The 20316-nt window shown below is 33.8% G+C and overlaps 1 protein-coding gene across 1 annotated transcript in view; it reads left to right on the top strand.

The window, feature by feature from the left end:
• alphaSnap (Alpha-soluble NSF attachment protein) overlaps positions 1–16500 on the top strand; it is a 67108-nt gene extending 50608 nt beyond the window's left edge. Inside the window, exons 4-5 of the mRNA XM_081765038.1 lie at positions 985–1158; positions 10835–16500. Coding sequence (XP_081621164.1) covers positions 985–1158; positions 10835–10984 — 324 coding nt within the window. The 3' untranslated portion in view covers positions 10985–16500. The remainder of the gene's footprint in view (positions 1–984; positions 1159–10834) is intronic.
• The last annotated feature ends 3816 nt before the right edge of the window (positions 16501–20316 follow it).

Below are 20316 nucleotides of genomic sequence, written 5' to 3'. Positions count from 1 at the left end.
ACACTGGCAACGTAATTACTAATTTTAACATTACAAAAATTAACGTATACACAGTGCAGCAATTAGGCGACGAATCTGAGTCTGTACAAAATATTTGAATAGCAGTGGAACAATTTTACCTAGGCTTATTGAAAGTTGGAAGTTCCTTTGTCCACACACAGCTTTACACGATCCAGTAAGTCGTGAAATTACTTTCATTTGGGGAAAAGAAAGTAATAACAAGGGAACAGCCGTGGCGAGTATGTAGTGTGTAGTAACACTCGAACACTTTGGGGGGGGAGGGGGGAGAACAACTCGCGTACAATCACTATGTTGCGTGTTCGGCAATGGTATACTCTTTCTAGATTCTGCTTCTTCGCTAAGGAATGGTGCACGAAGGTTGCACATAGCTTTCCATTTCTTTAAACCTTCCCTTATAATTTAGCAAAGTCTTCTCATTCACCCCCACGAGGTCTAATATTATCGTGAGGTATTCATTTTGGTCGTTCAAAATGATATCCCGAACTTCGTCAATCATTTCAGTTGGTCTGACAAACCAGCTTGTATCTGGATGTTCATCATCTTCCGCAGACTCCGTGCCAACGTAGAATCTTTTACACCATCCAGCACGGCAACGAGAAAGATAATGGTAAACTTTTTTTGTAACTCCAATTTTAAAGCCCATAGACCTGTTGTAACATCTCAGATGTTCCCTTTGGAGTTTTATCTAAACGCCCACAGAACTTGATATTCACTCTGTTTTATTGTTGTAACGGTGACAGAATATCACAACACCAGTCCATGCTTAGTCGCTTCACGCACTAGCACATTCTCGACTAGCGAGCTGGAAATTTCTTCGCGTGTTTCCAGTCTCACACGAGATTCACCAGTATGAAGAACTTCCGTGCCAAAACTAACTTTGTAAGAAAAAATCATTCGTTTTCGTGTTGGCGCATTGTGTAAATTTACTTTTTAAAAATCTGTTTTTCATTGTACTTTTATTAGGTTGCTTCATCCTCTCTGGAAAGCTCTTTGCTAAAATACAGTGCCAAGGAGTATTTTTTCCGAGCTGCATTGTGCCACTTATGCGTTGATATTTTGAATGCACAACAGGCATTGGATCGCTACCAAGAAATGTATCCAGCCTTCCAAGATTCCAGGGAATGTAAACTTCTTAAGGTAAGTTCTGATGAGATAGCAGACAATAGGTTTTGTAGTACATAGTCAATAGGTTTCTTAACATATTAATGCTATTAAGAAGCAGTATTGTGTTAGAACTGTTATGCTAAGTCGAAATTGTGCACAGGTAAAGTTACTGAAATAGCTTTAATTTCACATATCATAGACGGTGGTGGAAAACGAGAATTCGTCCTAATTGTTACATATCTTAGAAAGAATGTCAACTACAATATTCACTATGTTAAAATGAAGATAGTGGAAAGTAACTATGTACTTTGCTGAGCACTGAATTGAAAAGCTAGCTTCAGATTTAGAATTTAGTGTACTGCTGTAATGTAAACCGCATAAAGAGCTACCTTGGTCTTGTCACTCACTTTTGCTCATCCAGATTATTATAAGTTGTTTAAAGAATTGTATTGAGGTAACGTCGAATTTTCTCTGACGGTGTTAGCATTGCCAAGACTTAGGTAAGGAAAGGTATTTTGTAGGGATAGTGTTTGGAAATTGAATGTTTACACTGAAAGAATTCATTCCACCAGTAAATTACCCTTTCAAGTATTTCTTAAAAAAGAAATAATGCCAGTTTGTGAAGTTTTTAGTGAAATACTTATCTTTTAAAATATAAACAAAGTAGGTAACGCCGTTTCCGAGAAAATTATTGGGACAAAATTTATGCTCGTATACGCCTGGCTCTGAATGAACAAACCTCGTGTAGGTCTGTTTGTGCCACTTAACTCTCGGTTGAACAGAAAATTTGGTTTATTTTGTCAATTTTCACTCTTGGTATAATATCACTGTGATTTAAATTAACATTCTATTTCATTACAGCAGATGTGTAGCTCCCGTACTTGTCAAGATTAATAATCTGTATATTAAAATGGTACATATGTTAGTGGCAAATTCCTTTTGATAGTGAGATATCGAAAACCTGAAGTTGTAGAAACGTGTCGTTTACGCTGGTCAGTTTTAAATGCTCTGTAGATCTTCCAATTTTCATTGAAATGTTCAAAATACACCCTTAGTACTTGAAATATGGCTAAAAAATACATGAAAAATATTATTCAAATGGGTTTACATTATTATTATTATAATGTGCTCCATACACCCAATGAGCAATTGTTTATTAATTTATGTACCCACATGCCCAAAAAAAAAAAAAAAAAAAAAAATGTGCGTATACTGTAACTTTCGATTTTTCGCATTTATTCCATTTTCCTTACGTTTATGAGTAAAATTCAGTTCTTAGAATGTGGAGATAATAGAAAGCTATCCATCTAAGGAGATATTTCCAAAAAATATAATAAAATAATAAAAATATAAGCAAAAAACAAAATTACGCTCGGTTTCGTGTATACTGGAAATCATGAATTCGAGGAGTTTTTCAGTAGCAGAGCACGATTGCGAAGGGAAATTGTTAATAGGCAGTGAACGAGCTGGCGGAAGGAACTGGAAAGTGGAGTAAAATATTGAATTTATTGGTTTAAACCTAATGTCTAGATGGTTTGCCAAATATAAATTAGCTTCTGTAACTTAAGATGTCGTACGAAAATATAGAATTAAACAGAAAAACTCTTATCTTAAGGTTCAAAGCGATACGCACCATGGTTATGAGCATTATTTGTTAAGAAAAAGAGAGCAAACAAAACGTAGTCTGCGTGGTTAGGTAGATAGAGTGGCGGACTAGCACTTATTTTTTCACACGAGATTTTTTATTTTTTTTTTTTATTTTTACAAAACGTTATAAGAAGTGTATAATTTGATGTTAATAAGTACCGAAACAATATAATAAGCAAAATAACTTATTGATAGTATCCTTTAATCAACGTGTTTATTCAGTATAAGAATACGTGTACTATTGGAAACAGCTATTGTTTTCAGTTTATGGTCTTGTATGTTACACCTCTCCTGCCCATTCTTGAACAGCAGACAACTCACTTCGGATTTGTGTGTCAGGAACAGGAAAAAGAACATACGCGACCTTGACAGTCTTTCCAGTCTTACACCTTGTTATATCGAATGTTAGAATAGCTTGTTGTCATGAAAAAAGGAAAAAGCTTATGTCAAATTATCGTTGGTGTGTGTGTGTGTGTGTGTATGTGTGCGTGCTTGTGTTTTTTTTCTTTTTAGAGTATTGACTTTCTCCCTCTCTCTCACTCTTTTTTTTTTTCATATTCACAAGTGCAAGAAATGCAATCATAAGTTTGTGTAAAGAATAAAGAATTCTTTCGTTGAACGAAACTAAATTATACAGATCTATGTATGCGAAACACGAATGTTTCCAAAGGATAGCATGAATATGAACGATAATCATACCATACTTCTACATTATATAGTAGCGTAAAAAACTGATATTAAAATGATATAACAAACAGGCATAAGTTTTTTTTTTCTAGCATGGCAACACATTAAACGTAACTCATTAAATTTTGGGGATTACAAATTATCACCTTACGTGTCGTCGTATTCCTATTCGTTTTCACGTTCGAGCGACGAAAGAAGAAATTGTAGTGATAGTGATAAAAATCGAATTCGAGATTTCAATGAATGCAAGTTTCACGCCCCCACATATCGAAAAAGTGATTTTGATGTCTGTCCATCTGTTTGTCTGTCGGTTCGTCACGCTTTTACATTCATTCAAATTGAGGCCATACTGTTCGACGTATCAGAACCGAATTCTAGACATGAAGTTTTTATAACATTTTATCGTTTGGAATTTATATCCTCCGACACCTAAAAATAAGGGTAGTTCACTGAAGGATGAAAATTTAAAATAATTAAATTGTCTCAAAAACAGCTGTAAAGATTTTGCTTATTTTTTTACAAATATATATTTTATTAATAACCCTTCACCGTAGTATGAATCATTGCTCTGAAAAAATACATAAGGTGTAATTTACTGTATGGTATGCGTCTTTTCGAACAACTTTCTCAATCACATTTCATAAATAAATGTATCATTAATAACCTAACAATATGACACAACTCGTTCGTCCTCTAAACATTCAGAAGGGTTAGTTTACTCTTCTCCGACGATTTTCCCATTAACGCCTGACGCAATTTTGTTCATATTTCATAAATAAGTGTTACGTAAATAACCTAACGATATGGTATAATTTCATCATCCTAAAAAGCTAGAAGTGATACATATTACTTTTCGGAGCAAGTTTTACCCTACGATTTTGTCGAGAACGACTCAGGCACTTTTGTTCGTATTTCATAAATAGCATAACTCATTTGTCCTGAAAAGATATACAAGGGATATTTTATTCTTGAGGATGACATTTTTGACGATTTTCTCAGAAAGTACTCAGACGCTTTTGCTCATAGTTCACATACAATTATTTCCTTAATAATTCTAATATATGGCATAAGTTGTTTCTAACTGAAATATGACCAATGGGTACTTTACTTTTGGACGTAAGTTGCTTCGAACAAAGTTTTCCAAAACATTATTTTGTTCACTTTTCCAAATAATGTTTCAGTAATAGCTGCAGCCTAACACGAGTCAGTTGAAGAAATTCGAGCGAGAAAATTCAGTGCGAAATATTGCTTAATATTCAGGAAAACCTGTCAATAATAATAAATAATATAATAATCTTAAATTAAAAACTCTGGACCTAGTGCATTGACACAATTCCACGAATTAAAAAGAATTTGTTTACTTGTCATGTAAGTGTAGAAGGACTTAATCCCTGTTGCAATCAATATACGAAGAAAGTGTCCAACTGCCAAATGATATGCTACATAAAATGCCCTATGCAACATAATGTAGTATAGAGTCATCATTTCTAGATTGTCTAAAGAACACTTTTGTTTTAGCAAGAAAGGAAGAAAATAGAAAATGCTCCGTTTTAACCTAGTAGAAAGTTTGCAGATTTAAGGGAAAATGCACAGAGTTGTTGGATATTAAATGTAGTTCGGATTAATGGAGTAAGACACCGTAAATAGTTTATTGTTTGAAATATACTGGGAGTGACCAAGCCATTACCTATGGAAATATCGAAAGAGATAACGTTAATGGTGTTAGTTGCAAACTGTTGTAGAAATGAAAAATTTAAGAAAATCTCTAAAACTCTGAAATCACATAGTCAAATTGACTGACTGTTAAGTAAAACTGCTAAATCTGACTAAAGCAAAAGAAAAAAAATAAGTAAATAAATAAATAAATAAATAAATAAATAAATAATAATAATAATAATAATAATAATAATAATAATAATAATAATAATAAATAAAACATAAAAAATAAAAATAAAATAAAAGATATTAATGACCTGTGTTACAGTTTCAGACACATCATTCTCATATCAAAACTACGATAGAAGTAAATTATGAATAAAGGCGAATTTACAGTTCTGGAATACCAACAAATGATTTTTCTAGATGTAACTTTTGGGAAAACTTTTTTTTATAAGGCTTTAGATTTATTTATTGGTTTGTTTGTTTATTAGCTTTCCCATGCCGTAAACGTCGCCAACACATAGTGGCCCACTTGCCGGTAAATGGCGATCGTCGATATGGCGACGCGTCAAAGGATTGCCGCTAGTGTGCCACTAATGGCAGGGATTCGTCGAGTCGAAGCAGATATCTAGAATCGGGGTATTGAAGTTACCACCGCGTAACAGCGAAGACTTCATTTTGATCCGCGCTTCTTTGATTTGTCACGGAGAATCGCAAAGGGACCAACACGAACTATCGCCAGTCATGTGCATACGGTTATTATTTTATATTATTTTTTTCCTGACGATTTGTTATTATAAGGACAATACTTGAGCTCCGGGGGTCAAGAGTAACTCCTGTCTTTACATCATGAAGTGAAAAATCTTGAGATGGGCGCGTATAATTGTATGAATTTAGATGGCAACTGTCGCCGATCACTAGCAAGTGAATATGGGAGAGCTATGAAAAATTAAATAGAGGCTTGCCATTTTGTTATAAAATTACATGGCGAGTGCATTTGATCTGATTCCAAACAGTTATCGTCAAATATACACGGTTAAAGGAGCACTCTGATTAGAAATATTAAAAAGACTTTAACGATTTTTCACTATACAAGCTGTGTCTTCATAATCGCCTCCGTGGCAAATTCGGAAGAACACAAAACTAGTAACTCTATGGTTGTTGGTTCGCGCCTAGCTCAGGGCACTTTTTTTTTTTTACTTTTTTAAAAATGCTTTTAGACTCACCTTAATGCAAACAAATTACGCATATAGGCGATTTAACGTATTTTAGGTGAATAATTTTGTGTTTCGTTGGCGTTCCGTCGCTTCTCTGCTGCTGGTGGTATAATTTTCAAAACGGAAATGGAACCACCGCCGATCGTCACTGCGGGACTGCCAATTTTTGGGGACATGTCGCTAGTTGCCTATCGGTGGTCCACCGACGCTTCAGCATTGGGTTGTCTCCTCATAAGTGAGGCAGATTGTAATCGACCAAGAGTGTTTTGGAACAATGGGGAACATCTTCCGACTTCGACTTCTGAATAATCCGTTTAGGATCAAGTCGGATCAAGGCTGCTCCACGAGAAGGTAGAACAAGTGAGGCAATTGTTCCAAGCACTACAGTCGAGAGCGTCCGTCTCATTGAAGACTTAGACTCTTCAGGAAAAGTAACAAGTTTATTACTTGTAATTTATTCTTTGAGTCAAAGTACTTGGCAATAAACTATCGTTTTGTAAGATATTTTTACGATAGTATACTATTAATTTCGAAAATTGTACTCATAATATAATTTCCCATCATGGATTTGAAAAAATCACTCGGATCCACATGTCTCTTCGTGTTTGATATGGAAGTATCATCTTCATTATTGACCCTTAATTTATTTTAGTCCTAGGCAACGCGAATCGACGGGATGGCTCTAAGTGAAAACATTCATTTAGATGGTTAAGTAATCAGAAAATTCCTGCTGTTATTTCACGAAAGAACAGATCTTGAGGGGAAAAAAAAGAAAACAATTTTGCTTACCAGGGGGAGGGAGTAAATCATCTGCTTACGTTTGCTTAACTAGGAAGAAGGCAAGGGCGCCGATCCTGGGGGCCGGACCCCCTCCTCCCAAAAAAAAAACTCATGTGGGCCCCCTTTGTATTTATGAATATACAATATTTGGCATAATTTGAGTACAATTTGTCATAAAATCCTCATATATATATCTTCTGCATTTGAATGCCCCCCCTCTTCCAAATTTTCAGAGAAATCGGCACCCTTGGATGAAGGTCTAGTGAACTGAATAAAAATGTGATAACGTAATACTTGAACAACTCTATCTAATGGAGGAAAGTAAATTAGTATTCAACACTTCTTTCAATTTTAAGCATTTCAAAGATTCTCGTAATTTAGTAGCTCCTAGATTTGCATTTTTGAAATGTGGGAACTCTATCTATACCTTAACGTGGGAATCGGTTTCGGACCATGCACTTAATCCGCTTTGCCACAAGAGGGACATGGAAATTTTTCTTTCGATTTCCTTAGGAATATTGCGAATGGTATGACTTTTAAAACTATGTTTGAAAAAGAATACACATCGACACAATAAGATGATAATCTGATACCTAGGAAATATATTGAATTGTTTTCAATTTGTTCTCACGCTACCAAAACAGTACTTATGCTTTTTATTATTATTATTCCAGCCTTTTAATATAAGCATTTCACACTATTGTCTGTTCTAGGACGATACAATTCTAGTTTATGTATATGCTAGCTTTGGAAATACAGTATAGAGTTTCGCTTATCCGACATAAACAGGTAGGGAGAACACCGGATAATATGGATGTGTTAAGAAAAGACCTATTAAAAGTAAAACTTATGATATAATTTTGCATATTACGCATCTAATAATCATGTTTTATAACAAATAAATGCACTGCATTGAATCAGAGACGTATCCAGCTTGAGGGCCTGAGGGCTGTCCCCTTCCGAAACTCAAGCACTTTTTAATAAACTTGCTTTCACACTTTTGAGGGTTTTATATATATATATATATATATATATATATATATATATATATATATATATATATATATATCAGTTTACTTGGAGTCAGTGTCCAAACTTTGGGCAATGTGCTGTTGTCTTGTTATAATTATAAGAACATATCATAATGCCATTATACCAGAGTTTTAAATAGGATTAACATTTCGTTTCCGTTCTGTTTTTAACTCTAATATATTAGAACGATACACTTAATGTCTTCTTGCTATTTTCGTTGTGTGATATACGTAGCAGACAGTTTTCTTTAGTTACATTTCTCTCGAAAATATGTTTCATTTTGTTTGTGCTATAATGCAGTTTCCAAAGTAAACCGGCTTATAAATTAAAAGTAGAAAAAAGTTTAAAAGAAATACAGAACTGTTGCATTATTATTATTATTATTATTATTATTATTATTATTATTATTATTATTATTATTATTATTATTGATTTTTTAAAAACATTAGAATCATGTGCTTACGAGAATTCGTGTTGGGCCCCTCCGAATAGAAAAACTGGATACGTGTCTGCACTGAATGATAGACATATGAGTCAAGGTGTAGACGGGCGCGCTAGGCGTTAGACTCCAGAGCATGAAAAATAGATTAAGACCACAACTTGCAGTTCTTCTTGCCGATTGGTGCTATCTGCAGTGATATGTCGGATCATACGGTATGTAAAACAAAGGAAGGTCGGATAAGCGAGAGCATGGTGTATTGGTGTTTCACGCCCTAAACCTGTAAAATGTTTGTATAAACAATTATCTTTCACTCCTTAGCTAAATTTGTGGGTATGATTACACACCTTGCCTTATAAAGTATAGTCTTATAAAGAAAAAATATTTTTAGCTAAAAGCTAAAGAGAAGCCAATTTCAATAATTTACTTTTTTCTCTTATTATTATTATTATTATTATAATGGCAAACTAGTCCATTTCATCACGATAAATCACGTTTGGAAGTAAGATGTCTTTTTCTGTCCGTATATATTCTTCATACTTTGTTGGGACAAAATTGTTCTTTTCCCAAGAAAACAGGATGAGAGAAGCTATACAACAGCATGAACTGAAAACAATAGCTAATACCAATAGTACTCTAATCCTGGATAAATACGTCGTTACCAGTGTTGCCAATTCAGCGACTTTGTCGCTAGAACTAACGACTTTTGGAAGTGTCTAACGACAAAAATTTTTATTTAGCGCCTAGCGACAAATCTAGCGACATTTAGGAATTCAAATATTTTGTTCTATATTTATATTAAAGTTTCCAAAGTTTTGCAGTTTGTGATACTAATAATTGTTTTCACATACTCTTTTGCACTACTGCTATGAGCGACTTACTTCGTTGGATTCATCGCTGCTATGATGATTATGCTCTTCTTCACTGCAGTTCGGAAATCCGGGAATTTTCCGTATCTAACTAGTTGCGTAATAGCTGGTAATCTCTTGCATTGCACAGTGACGGAGAACATTGTGCTTTTCTGGTTCAGTGTAGTGCGTGTGATTTATATATTAATTTAACTGCGGTTGTTCTTAATATAAATTATACATAAATTTCGTGGGGTGAGTTCAGTAAAGTGTTCCCATACGAAAACAACATGAATTCCCCAACCCCCTCCCCAAAGAAAGATAATCGTACTCTATAACAGGGAATGGGAAAAAGTAACCCAAAATTTTAAGTATTTACAAACTTTTAATGCTATATTTATTAATCTTGTATTCTTCAAAGCGCATAGTGCAGTGGTTTTGACAAGATGGTCATTTTTTTTAAAAGAAAAAAATACTAGAGTCTTCCATTGTACATGAAAAATATTTACATTATTTTAATTCCTTTGTAAAATTATATAACGACTTTTTTAGCGACTTGGCAGGAGGCGTTTAGCGACTTCTAGCGACTTTAGAGTACTAAACTAGCGACATTTCACATTGGCGAGTTGGCAACAGTGGTCGTTACAGCGAAATATCAATAAGTGATATCCTTATTATATTGCTTCGGTTTTTATTAACATGAAAATTATGTTGTTTTGTTAAAAAAAAAAAAAATCGATCTAGTGTCAAAATAGTGTAAGAACTACTAATTCACCATGCTACCCACCGAACCACGAAAACTACTTTCTGCTTGTTCTCTTTTTCTTAACAAATAAATGCTACCATAGCGCATGCCACTTCCAACGTCAGGACAGAAGATTTCGTCTCTGTTTCTATATTTCCGTACGACATCTTGTTTACAGAAGCTAATTTATATTTGGCAAACCATCTAGACACTAGGTTTAAACTAATAAATTCAATATTTTACTCCACTTTCCTGTTCCTTCCGCCAGCTCGTTCACTGCCTATTGTCAATTTCCTCCGCAATCGTGCTTTGCTACTGAAAAAATCCCTAGAAATCATGATTGCCAGTATACCCAAACCGAGCATAATTTTGTTTTTTGCTTATATTTTTATTATTTTGGAAATATTTCCTTGCATGGATTGCTTTCTATTATCTCCACATACTAATAACTGAATTTTAGCCATAAACGTAAGGAAAATTGAATAAATGCGAAAAATCGTGAGTTACAGCATACGCGCAATTTTTATTGCGCATGGGAGTACTATTAGTGAAATATATACTGTGAAGTAGTTGAGTCTATCCATTGTTGTTTGGTTATTTTAACTGCCTGTATGTTTTACCAACAATTGAAAACCTCTCTCTCCCTCTGATATAGGTACTTATGGAACACATGGAAGAGCAAAATGTTGATGGCTTCACCGAGGCTGTAAAAGATTATGACTCAATTTCACGATTAGATCAGTGGTACACCACCATTCTTCTCCGAATTAAGAAACAGGTAAATGATAACCCAGATCTCCGCTGAACTCCCACCAGAACTCGCAACAAGAACTCCACCAGTCCAAGAAGCGCTTGTATATACTGTACTATGTACCCACTTGTTAAGTTAGAAGACAGAAAAATATGAAAATAATAATAATAATAAAAAAAAATCTTTACTTCATAGACTTTTTGGCCATTGAGCTCATAAAATTCTCTTGTATCAATTGATCAGATTGTACTTGTGGATCAACATCTCTAGCAGACATTTTTTATATTGTGCTTTAGTGTAAGTAGAATTCCTGATGGAATAACTTCAGAATTTTTCCACTGTTTGTTCATAGCTGAAGCTTAATGCAGTAGCAGACCGGTACGTCTCTTGACATTTTATAAATATTGGGAATAATAAATAATATAATACTTTTTACTTTTATGAGTGTTTTGTTTATTATATCTGTCTTTCTAGTTTATTTTTTTTTATTTTTTATTTTTCTTATTTTATTTTATTTATTTTTTTTTTTGAAAGTAACTTCATTATGTAAAATAGAATTGCTATTTCAGAGAAAAAAATGCTAAGAGATGACATACGTAAGATTTACTAGATTTAGCATAAGTAACAAATTTGCAGGAATATAGTAAACAAATGATATTGTGAGAAAGAAGGTTATCTTCGTTTCTTGGTGACAATATCATCTACAGGGTTTATTTGAAATCCAAGTACTTTACGCATTCGTAAGTACAGGAGTTATTTAGAATATGAGCTAAACGTTGAGAATTACTATTCTATTAGTTGTCCGTGCAGTTTCCATATTTTGTATGTACATTTTATCTTCGTTGATAAATTGTATCCAATTGAATGCAGTTCTGTAATCTATACAGTATATCATAGCAAATACATTTTCTACATGAAAATTAATCCAACCTAAAGAAGAATAAATATTGGGAATTTGTGAAAGAAGATATATCCAAAATGTATACTTTATATCCACAGTACGTATTCGAGAGTTTAGTTCATTGTACAGACAGTCATTTCCCGTGATTTAATCTACAGACTAACAAATTACATTTAACTAATGATATCCTTACTTTAGTTGTGCCGGTGATTACGATTGTCTGTATTTTGGTTCAAGTTAGAAGCTATATTTTACAAATTGCCATAAATACAATACTATTCTAAGATCAAGATTGATGTCTAGAACAGATCATTATGCCACAGTTTATAATTTGTAATTTTACATGAGAAGTATGTAAGCTACTGTATGTGCGATATGTTTTGAAGACTATACTGTTATCATTTCTTCCCAAATGTATTCCTGTCGCACCAGCATATACAGTGACACAAAGTACAATGATTACTGCAGATCATTACGGTTGACAGAATATAATCAACTGGTATATTCATTATATTCTGTTAAAGACCGTGCTCGTGGGTTTTCTCGGGGTTCTCCCGTTTCCTCCCACTTTCTTCATTCCACCATTTCACTCATATCTCATTATCACCGTCTCCTTTAGCCTAACCGGCATAACCGTGGGACGTAAAACTTAAAGATTTCATTTCATTTCATTATATTCTGTTATTGAAGAATGGTCAGTACATTTTTTTTTTTTTTTTTTTTAAGAAATTAATTTAAAAGAGATGTATAATAATGTTAGTGCATTAAGCTTTCAATATTAATTGATAGATAATTTACTGAAAAATTCGTGGCAATTCTTCCTCTTGCCCGGTAACTTTGCTGCTACGTTTATCCTCTTTCAGTGTAGCATAACTGTGTTTGAAAACGACTTTTTTTTTTTTTTTAAATGCATCTTCAACTCCTTAGCAAAAAGAGAATCATTTCTTCTTTGCTTCTTATATAATTGACGAAGAGATGAAAAACAGAAAAACCGTAATCAGATATGCGGTGTTTTCGAAAACTTTGTATAATGAATCAACTGTTTGCCGCATTCATTAAAAAAAAAGAGAAAAACACCAGCTTTTATGCGTATACCAATGTGTAATGTATGCATGTGAATGGATTTTTTCCTCGCGATATAACGCATGTCGAAATAAAATTGAGTGATGTTGATTTCTTAAAGTAATAAGAGTACATACAGTTAGGTACTTACAAGAAAATCACAGTTATCAGGTGTATTGTTGGGAGATACTACATTGTATGCTGTTTTTATGTGAATTCCTATTTCAAGAAAGAAGTTAATGTAGCAAATGTTAGTATGTTAAAGTAATGCTTGCTTTGTGAAACAAAATCTGAATCTATTATCATGTTGTAATGAGGAAATAAATCAGTATGGACTTTTCCGTAGTTTACATAGTTCATAAAATATTCAACTTAAATTATATACTAAATTTTAAAGATTTAACATTATTTAATAGAAGCAAAGTGTTAATTTCGGAAACTGTCTCATGTTTATCGTAATTTGTTTCAGATAAGATTTGTTCTTTATTTGGTTTCAAAGTACAGTATATACGCATTTTAAAAAATGGAAAAGGTGGAAATAAGTGTTTAAATGATGTGGGAAATGACAATTAGGGACTTTTTTTTTAAACAAACAAATGAACCATATGAGAGAATTCCAAGATTTTTTTAGACTATGATCCTTTTGCTGTATATGACTTCATGGTTCCACTTAGAATACAGGGAAAAAAGATTATCTTCACGATCTCGTGACCATATCGAACGTGAAAGATTGTGGATTTTCAGAAGAAATACAATTGATGTTCGGGAGTTGCATATTGTCAAGAAGAAACTATTGGAATAAACATACCTTTCAGTTCATTTGTTTCATATAAGAAGTGTTCAGGCAATTATGATGTATGAATCAGAAAAGTAATAAGGTGTGTGTGCGTATATATATATGATTGCCAACAGAATAATGTTTTTGCAGCTTTGAAACAGTTTTTTGCACTTTTAGAGGTAAGATATATATATTTAAGAAAGATGGCTCCCATGACTTCCTTTTTACGTATTCATTAAGTAGTTACCAATTAGTTGTCTTTTATTAATACAATTTTGAAGCAAAATTTGAGAAGGTGAGATAATTTCAAGCCCCTGCAATTGTATTTTTTGTGTTAGTCTCAGATTTGTTTAAGTATTCATTTAAAGTTATTTCAGCGCCTTTATTTTTTTAAAGGCAAGTGAGCTTTAAACGTTGAAGAATACGAAGTGACTGTGTCGTAGTGTGTTTGCGTGGGTGATTGAGCATTATTATTATTATTATTATTATTATTATTGATATTATTATTCAGTTTTGACATTCTCGAAAACCGAAATTAGTAAGTAATTGACATTCCGTTCTGTTAGGAGGGGAGTGTGATTAATATGATAATTCAGTCCGAATGGAAATATTGCCGAAGAGATTGTGTGTATCTAGTACGAATTCAGAATTACCATTTTAAAACAGTGATGTCATGAAATAATTTCGATTCTCGAATTTCAATTTAATTTACTGTGAGAAGTCAACTAAATAAAATGGCCTACAGTAAAAGAACAGAACTACGTCGACAATTTGGCGATCTTTGTTTGGTAAGATTATAAAGAGGCAAGATATGTAAGTGTTTCATTTAGGAAAAATTAATATCAGACGTCAATTACAAATGTTACCTTTATAATTCAAGGCCTCGATAACGATACATTATTTAAATGTTTAGGGCGAATTTAGTACTAAGTTTGTACGTTATACGTAACTAAGCACCACTTACTTGAAAGGATGACAACCCGTCCATAGATTGTGTGTAATGGTTTCGTTTGTTTGTGTATAAGGTAGCAGTAATGAATATATATCTGTGATTCGGAAGTAGTAAAATTTACGTTGTTAGAGTTTGTATAATGGTAATTTTGTGTTTCTTGAAAATATGTAGGAGATACTGCTTACCTTTTCATCTTATTTATTGGTGTATTACTGGTGTAAGTGGTTTAGTAGTTTTATTTGTTGCTTCCCATCTACAGAATCAGAGACCGCAATTACATATGATACATGGACACTAGACACTACCTCAAACACCAGGCGTATAGAGATTGGAGTCATTATATGAACGTATGTTTTGGAAGTAAATTCATATTTTCGTCATTGTTAGAGAAACATGTTATGGAATTTATGTTAATACTAACTGTTGTTGTGCATTTAGATTTCCTTTTTCCTCGATTTTCTTCACATTTCTTATTGGTTATATGGTAGTATTGAAACGAGAATCGAAGTTCATGTGATGTAAAATTGGTATTGCTTATGGAAGAGCAAAATAATGCTTATGATAAGAAAAGGATCTAGATCACTTTTCAAAGCTGCAGAATCTAGAAATAGTTAACGGTATAAAATTCTGTATGACTCAGTTTCCTTTGAGTACGCGTATGTATGTCAGCAGCAAGAATATGTTATGTAAGCAACTGATTAAATGCATAAGTGAAGATGCGGGAGGGAAGCTAACTGAAGTACTACCTCCCAGAGCTATCCCATTTATGTGAACATTAAAACAATTTCTTTGGTTCCTCGTATCTCTTCTCTCTCCTTGACCAGCTTGGTTAGTCTATCTCCGTTCATGATTGGACAAACCGTGTACGACAGTAGGTTCAATTCTGTGCTTACCTCCTCTTTACAAATCAGCGTCAAAGACGATACGGTAATTTTAAGTATTATGTATGTTGTGCATCGTTTGATGGTACAGAATATCACACATTACTTACAGCAGAGCGTGTATGTCAATTTCATTTATTCGGAAGTGTATGTAAGGGTTGAAAAGCCTAAACAGAACATGGCAGTCAGTCGAACGTTACATGTTCCTTTTATACGATTCATATTTTTTATTTTATTAAAAAAGCAAAATGTCAAGAGTTGTATGCTCCAAATGGTGGATCGTAATAACTACTGTGAGGAATTTTTTTGCTAAAAAAATAGGAGGGAAACTAAATAGTATTTGTATATTCAATCAGAATTTATGTAGAGTAGGAATTTGGTATTGGAAGGCACTACTTCTACTAAACAAATTGCTTTTTAAATTAGATTTTCACTATACAATAGTAGTGCACCGTTCTTTCCGTAAGTCAACAAGCAATAAGTTCGGTTGATGATAAAAAGCATGCATAGATATATATATAATGATACAGGTAACGATGGGAATATATATATATATACTTGCTTGAGGAGACAAACCCGTAACGTTGAAGTTTCACACATCATGAGTTTCTTATCAGAGCACAGACACGCCTTAGGTTTGCATAAAAAACAAAAGATATTGAAAGAACTAGTTACGAATACATTTCTCTACTATGTTTGTTTTGATGTAGAAATTTTACAGAATTTGGTGGTATTGTACATTGTAAAACCCCCAAAAATTGTAATTATGTACAGATATTTTCTGTTTTCGTTGTAGTTATTTGTTACACAATATTTGTAAATAAATTATGTAAAAGATGAGTTTTTCAACTGATATATATATAAATATACATACTTCGTTTGTGCACATTACATGTAAATGTTATTTACTGTCAACTAGTGTAATTTGGCAATTTTCCGAAACAAAAACAATTCTTCATGTATTTAATGTTTATGTAATAAAACTATCTACATTAAGACTGTTTCATCTGTTTGGTATAGCTTCCAGTTACTTCAAGATTAAATTTGAGTATACATTTATATGTGGAATGCTCAAAATGGATGGAGTGCATGCCATCACTTCTTTCTTCAGTTTTCATATCGGCGTGTGTACATACAAATACTTATAGGTGATCAAACCCTTCATATAATACAGAAAATAAATGAGAAAAACACCTCTGTACAGTGAATGGACAAAAATATGGAAACATCTAAAAAAAATTGCACATTACCTTTATAAATATCGAGTAGGACCAGCTTGGGCGCACAGAACGGCCTGAAGTCGACGGGCTATGGAGAAATATTGTTCTCGCCAGTTTTGATTGATTTATTAGTTGTGGTTTTAAAGTCTTTTTCTAGCACCAAGGCTATATCAGACGGGATCTATTGCTAAAAGTGGGTTCCAAATCATTAATCGTTTTATCCAAGGCAAGTATCTCCACAGGAAACTAGGCTACTAGGGACACTTTCGTAAGAGTTCTATGCTTGCCTCTTTATACCTTATCTGTAAAAAGGTGCACCAGACAAAACCTAGATATACCTTTTCGTTTTCTTGAATCTACCACTAATGCATTATTAGATTACAAGAAAGAGTAGGGAAGAGACTATTAGATATGAAGAAAACCGAGTCTGATCCAAGTTTAGAATCGATTCTTTTTCTGCAGAATCTAGTACGAATTTGGCTCTTAAAAGTACTGGACTCTGTCCATTTCCAGAAATGATTTTCGCGATCACCGGTATTACCATCCTCACAAGGTTTGAAAAAAAAATTCTCTGAAGTAATAACAGTAGCCCATTAATAAAAACCTAGTAAATTACTTTAAATTTAGATATTTAATGAGTAGTATAGGTACGTATAAAATAAAGCAAAGCTGTTCCTGAAATTGGGACAACCGACCCGAACGAATCTGCCGGTACACAGGGACAGTGAGCTCAAAATCGGCGATAATCCCGGAAAATCAGAACGTACATGAACTCCGCATATTGCTTGTTGTGCAGAGAATGGAACTTTCAAGGGATACATAAAGGAGACCCGCGACTTGCCAACTTCCTTACGACTGAAGAAAGAAAGAAAGAAAACTAAATAACAACTAAGCTAACAGTTTGAACTTGTGACTAAAAATATTTTCCCGAGTCCGAACTGATTTTTATGCCTGGTTAAGATGCCATGAGTTGCGATATTTGTCTTGACGTTCAACAACTATATGATGCGCAATAGACGACACCCGTGCTGCACAAATTTACCAAGTAATGCCAGAAAATTGATTCATCATTCACAAATTTGCGGAAAAAAAAGACGCTCTTACCTAAAAATCTTGACTTGATTGTTACAAGTCCATGCGACTTAGAGAAAGCTGTTTTCTGTATTCTGGTTAATTCCATGTCTTAGGAAAATGTCGATTGTACAGTCCGCAGCAAAAAACCTGCAACATGAACATGTAAGTTTATTGTGAAACGACGAAGTCTTTTACTCCAAAATAAATATGCAGGGTAGGACGCCGAGGTTTCTCCTGCCGTGATTCGTGCCACTTAGACGTTATGCTCATTCCCTGTTCTGTTAGGCGTAGTTTCACAATAGACTTACATGCTCATGTTGCAGGTTTTTTGCTGCGGACTGTACAGTAGATTCGCTCAGACATCATTCTAAAAGATCGTTACTAACAAGTTTGGTACACTCATTATCACAATCAGGAACCCCAACAACCCGGTTAGGAACTATTTCAGAATCACTTTCTTCCTCCATTTTGCATATCACACTGTTCACTCAATATAGCCGCTTTTACCTCATTTTGGAATCTACAGTTGCTGCTTTTTTTTTTTTTTTTTTTTAATATTTAGTTCTTTTAGTGTTTTTTTTTAACCTGTCCATTGGGCCAAGCTTTTTCTGTAGGTTGTCTCGTTTTCTCTCTTTTTGTTTGCAAGTGTACAATAATTTGTTCACTTCATATTGCTGATTCAATATTGAGAACTCACCAAAGTTACAAACGCACTAATGCTTTCAATATGGGTAAGAAACGTTACTGGCGAAATTAACAGGATATTAAATTTTACAATACCAAAAGTCACATTTTTGTCAGACTGAACAATGGCATATTCGAGAGAATCATTTGGGCCTTCAGCAGAAGAGGCAATTACCCACACCCGTGAGTTTGATATACTAATTTTAATCAATAAAATAATAATATATTAATGAAAACGTAAAAATAACACACACACTATATATATACAGGGTGGTAGGTAACTCCACCGACAAACTTTGAGAGGCGATTCCTTATACGAAATGAAAGAAAAAAGTACTAATAAACATGGGCCGAAAATGCTTCCTTTCAGAGTTATGATCCATTGAAAATTCGAAAAATCATTTTTCAAAACTCCTAACTTAGAAACTATAGGACCTATCCCAAGCGGTTTAAGGAATTACACAGGAACTAGTATGTTCTCTATCTAAATATCCATGTTTTACCATCTTCCGTTATCGGTGAAAGGAACCGTGAAAAGGAAGTATAGGAATACTCTTTTAAGTACCAATAGTGCGTTCGTTTCGCTAGTACCGGTAAATTCTGAAACATGGATATTTAGATAGAGCGTATACCAGTTCCTGTGTAATTCCTTAAACCGCTTAGGATAGGCCCTATAGTTTCTAAGCCAGGATGTTTTGAAACGTGATATTTCGAATTTTCGGTAGTTCATAACTCTGAAAGGAGACATTTTTCGACCCATGTTTATTAGAACTTTTTTTCTTTCATAAGGAATCGCCTTCCAAAGTTTGTCGGTGGAGTTACCTACCACCCTGTGTATATATATATATGTACAGAGAGAGAGAGAGGATGATTATAATTGAAGTCCCCCTTTCAAAATGCTGTAAAAATGAACCACCACCGATCAGAATGACTTCAAACTTGAACTGAAGATACTTGAAAAAGAGGAAACGTTATTGCATAAGAAAAGTTCCAAAATGTATCAATAGATAATGATTCGGACTTTAATCATTTCCGTAATGATAAAAAACCAAATCATCATCGTGCTTTTTATGCGGTTTTTGGCCTAAGGATAGTTAAAAACGAACAGATTTTTCTAATCGAATGCAGTTCGGCCTTATCGTGGTGGATGGGCTTTTCAGTAACAGTGCCATAATTGTTGAATGACTTGTCATTTTTTTTTTTCGTCACGAAACAAACAATTAATTATGCACATTGAACAGTGCAGTTGGTTTAATATGCAACTCATGCCCCAAGACGTTGTATTTTGATTCAAAATGTCACTGTAGCCGAATCCAGTTTCGCTATACCGTTTACAGCGCCATCTATTGATACACTTTGGAAGTTTTTTCTTCTGCCATACAGTTTCCCCCTCCTTCAAGTATATTCAGTTCAAATTTGGAGCAATTCTAACCATTTTTTTTTTCAGCATTTAGAAAGTAGGACTTTAATTGATAACACCCTGCATATTCAAGTCTTGCTGCCTTCTACAAAACCTGAAATGACACTACTGGACGTGTATTTTCCTCATTCGTTCTGTCTTTTTGTTATTATTTTAAATCTCATATTTTTTTTAAGGACTGACATTGTAAAAATCACATAAAGGCTTCAATATCGACAACTCATTTGGCTGCTATTCTAAGAAAAGGATTTACCGCCTTTAGTAGCCTATTTCGTAAACCGCTACTGCAGATATACCAACGACAGTCCAGCAGTCGTTAACAGCATTAGTGCAACTTATTATCAATCTTATGAGCAGCATGGGAGCACGTTGCAGAGATTTCGTCGATGTCCATAGTGATCACGCCCAGAGGGG

The sequence above is a fragment of the Thermobia domestica genome, chromosome 7 (genome assembly GCF_964235325.1).
Source record: "Thermobia domestica chromosome 7, izTheDome1.hap1.1, whole genome shotgun sequence".
Taxonomy (NCBI): domain Eukaryota; kingdom Metazoa; phylum Arthropoda; class Insecta; order Zygentoma; family Lepismatidae; genus Thermobia; species Thermobia domestica.
This window is presented reverse-complemented; position numbering and strand designations above follow the sequence as displayed.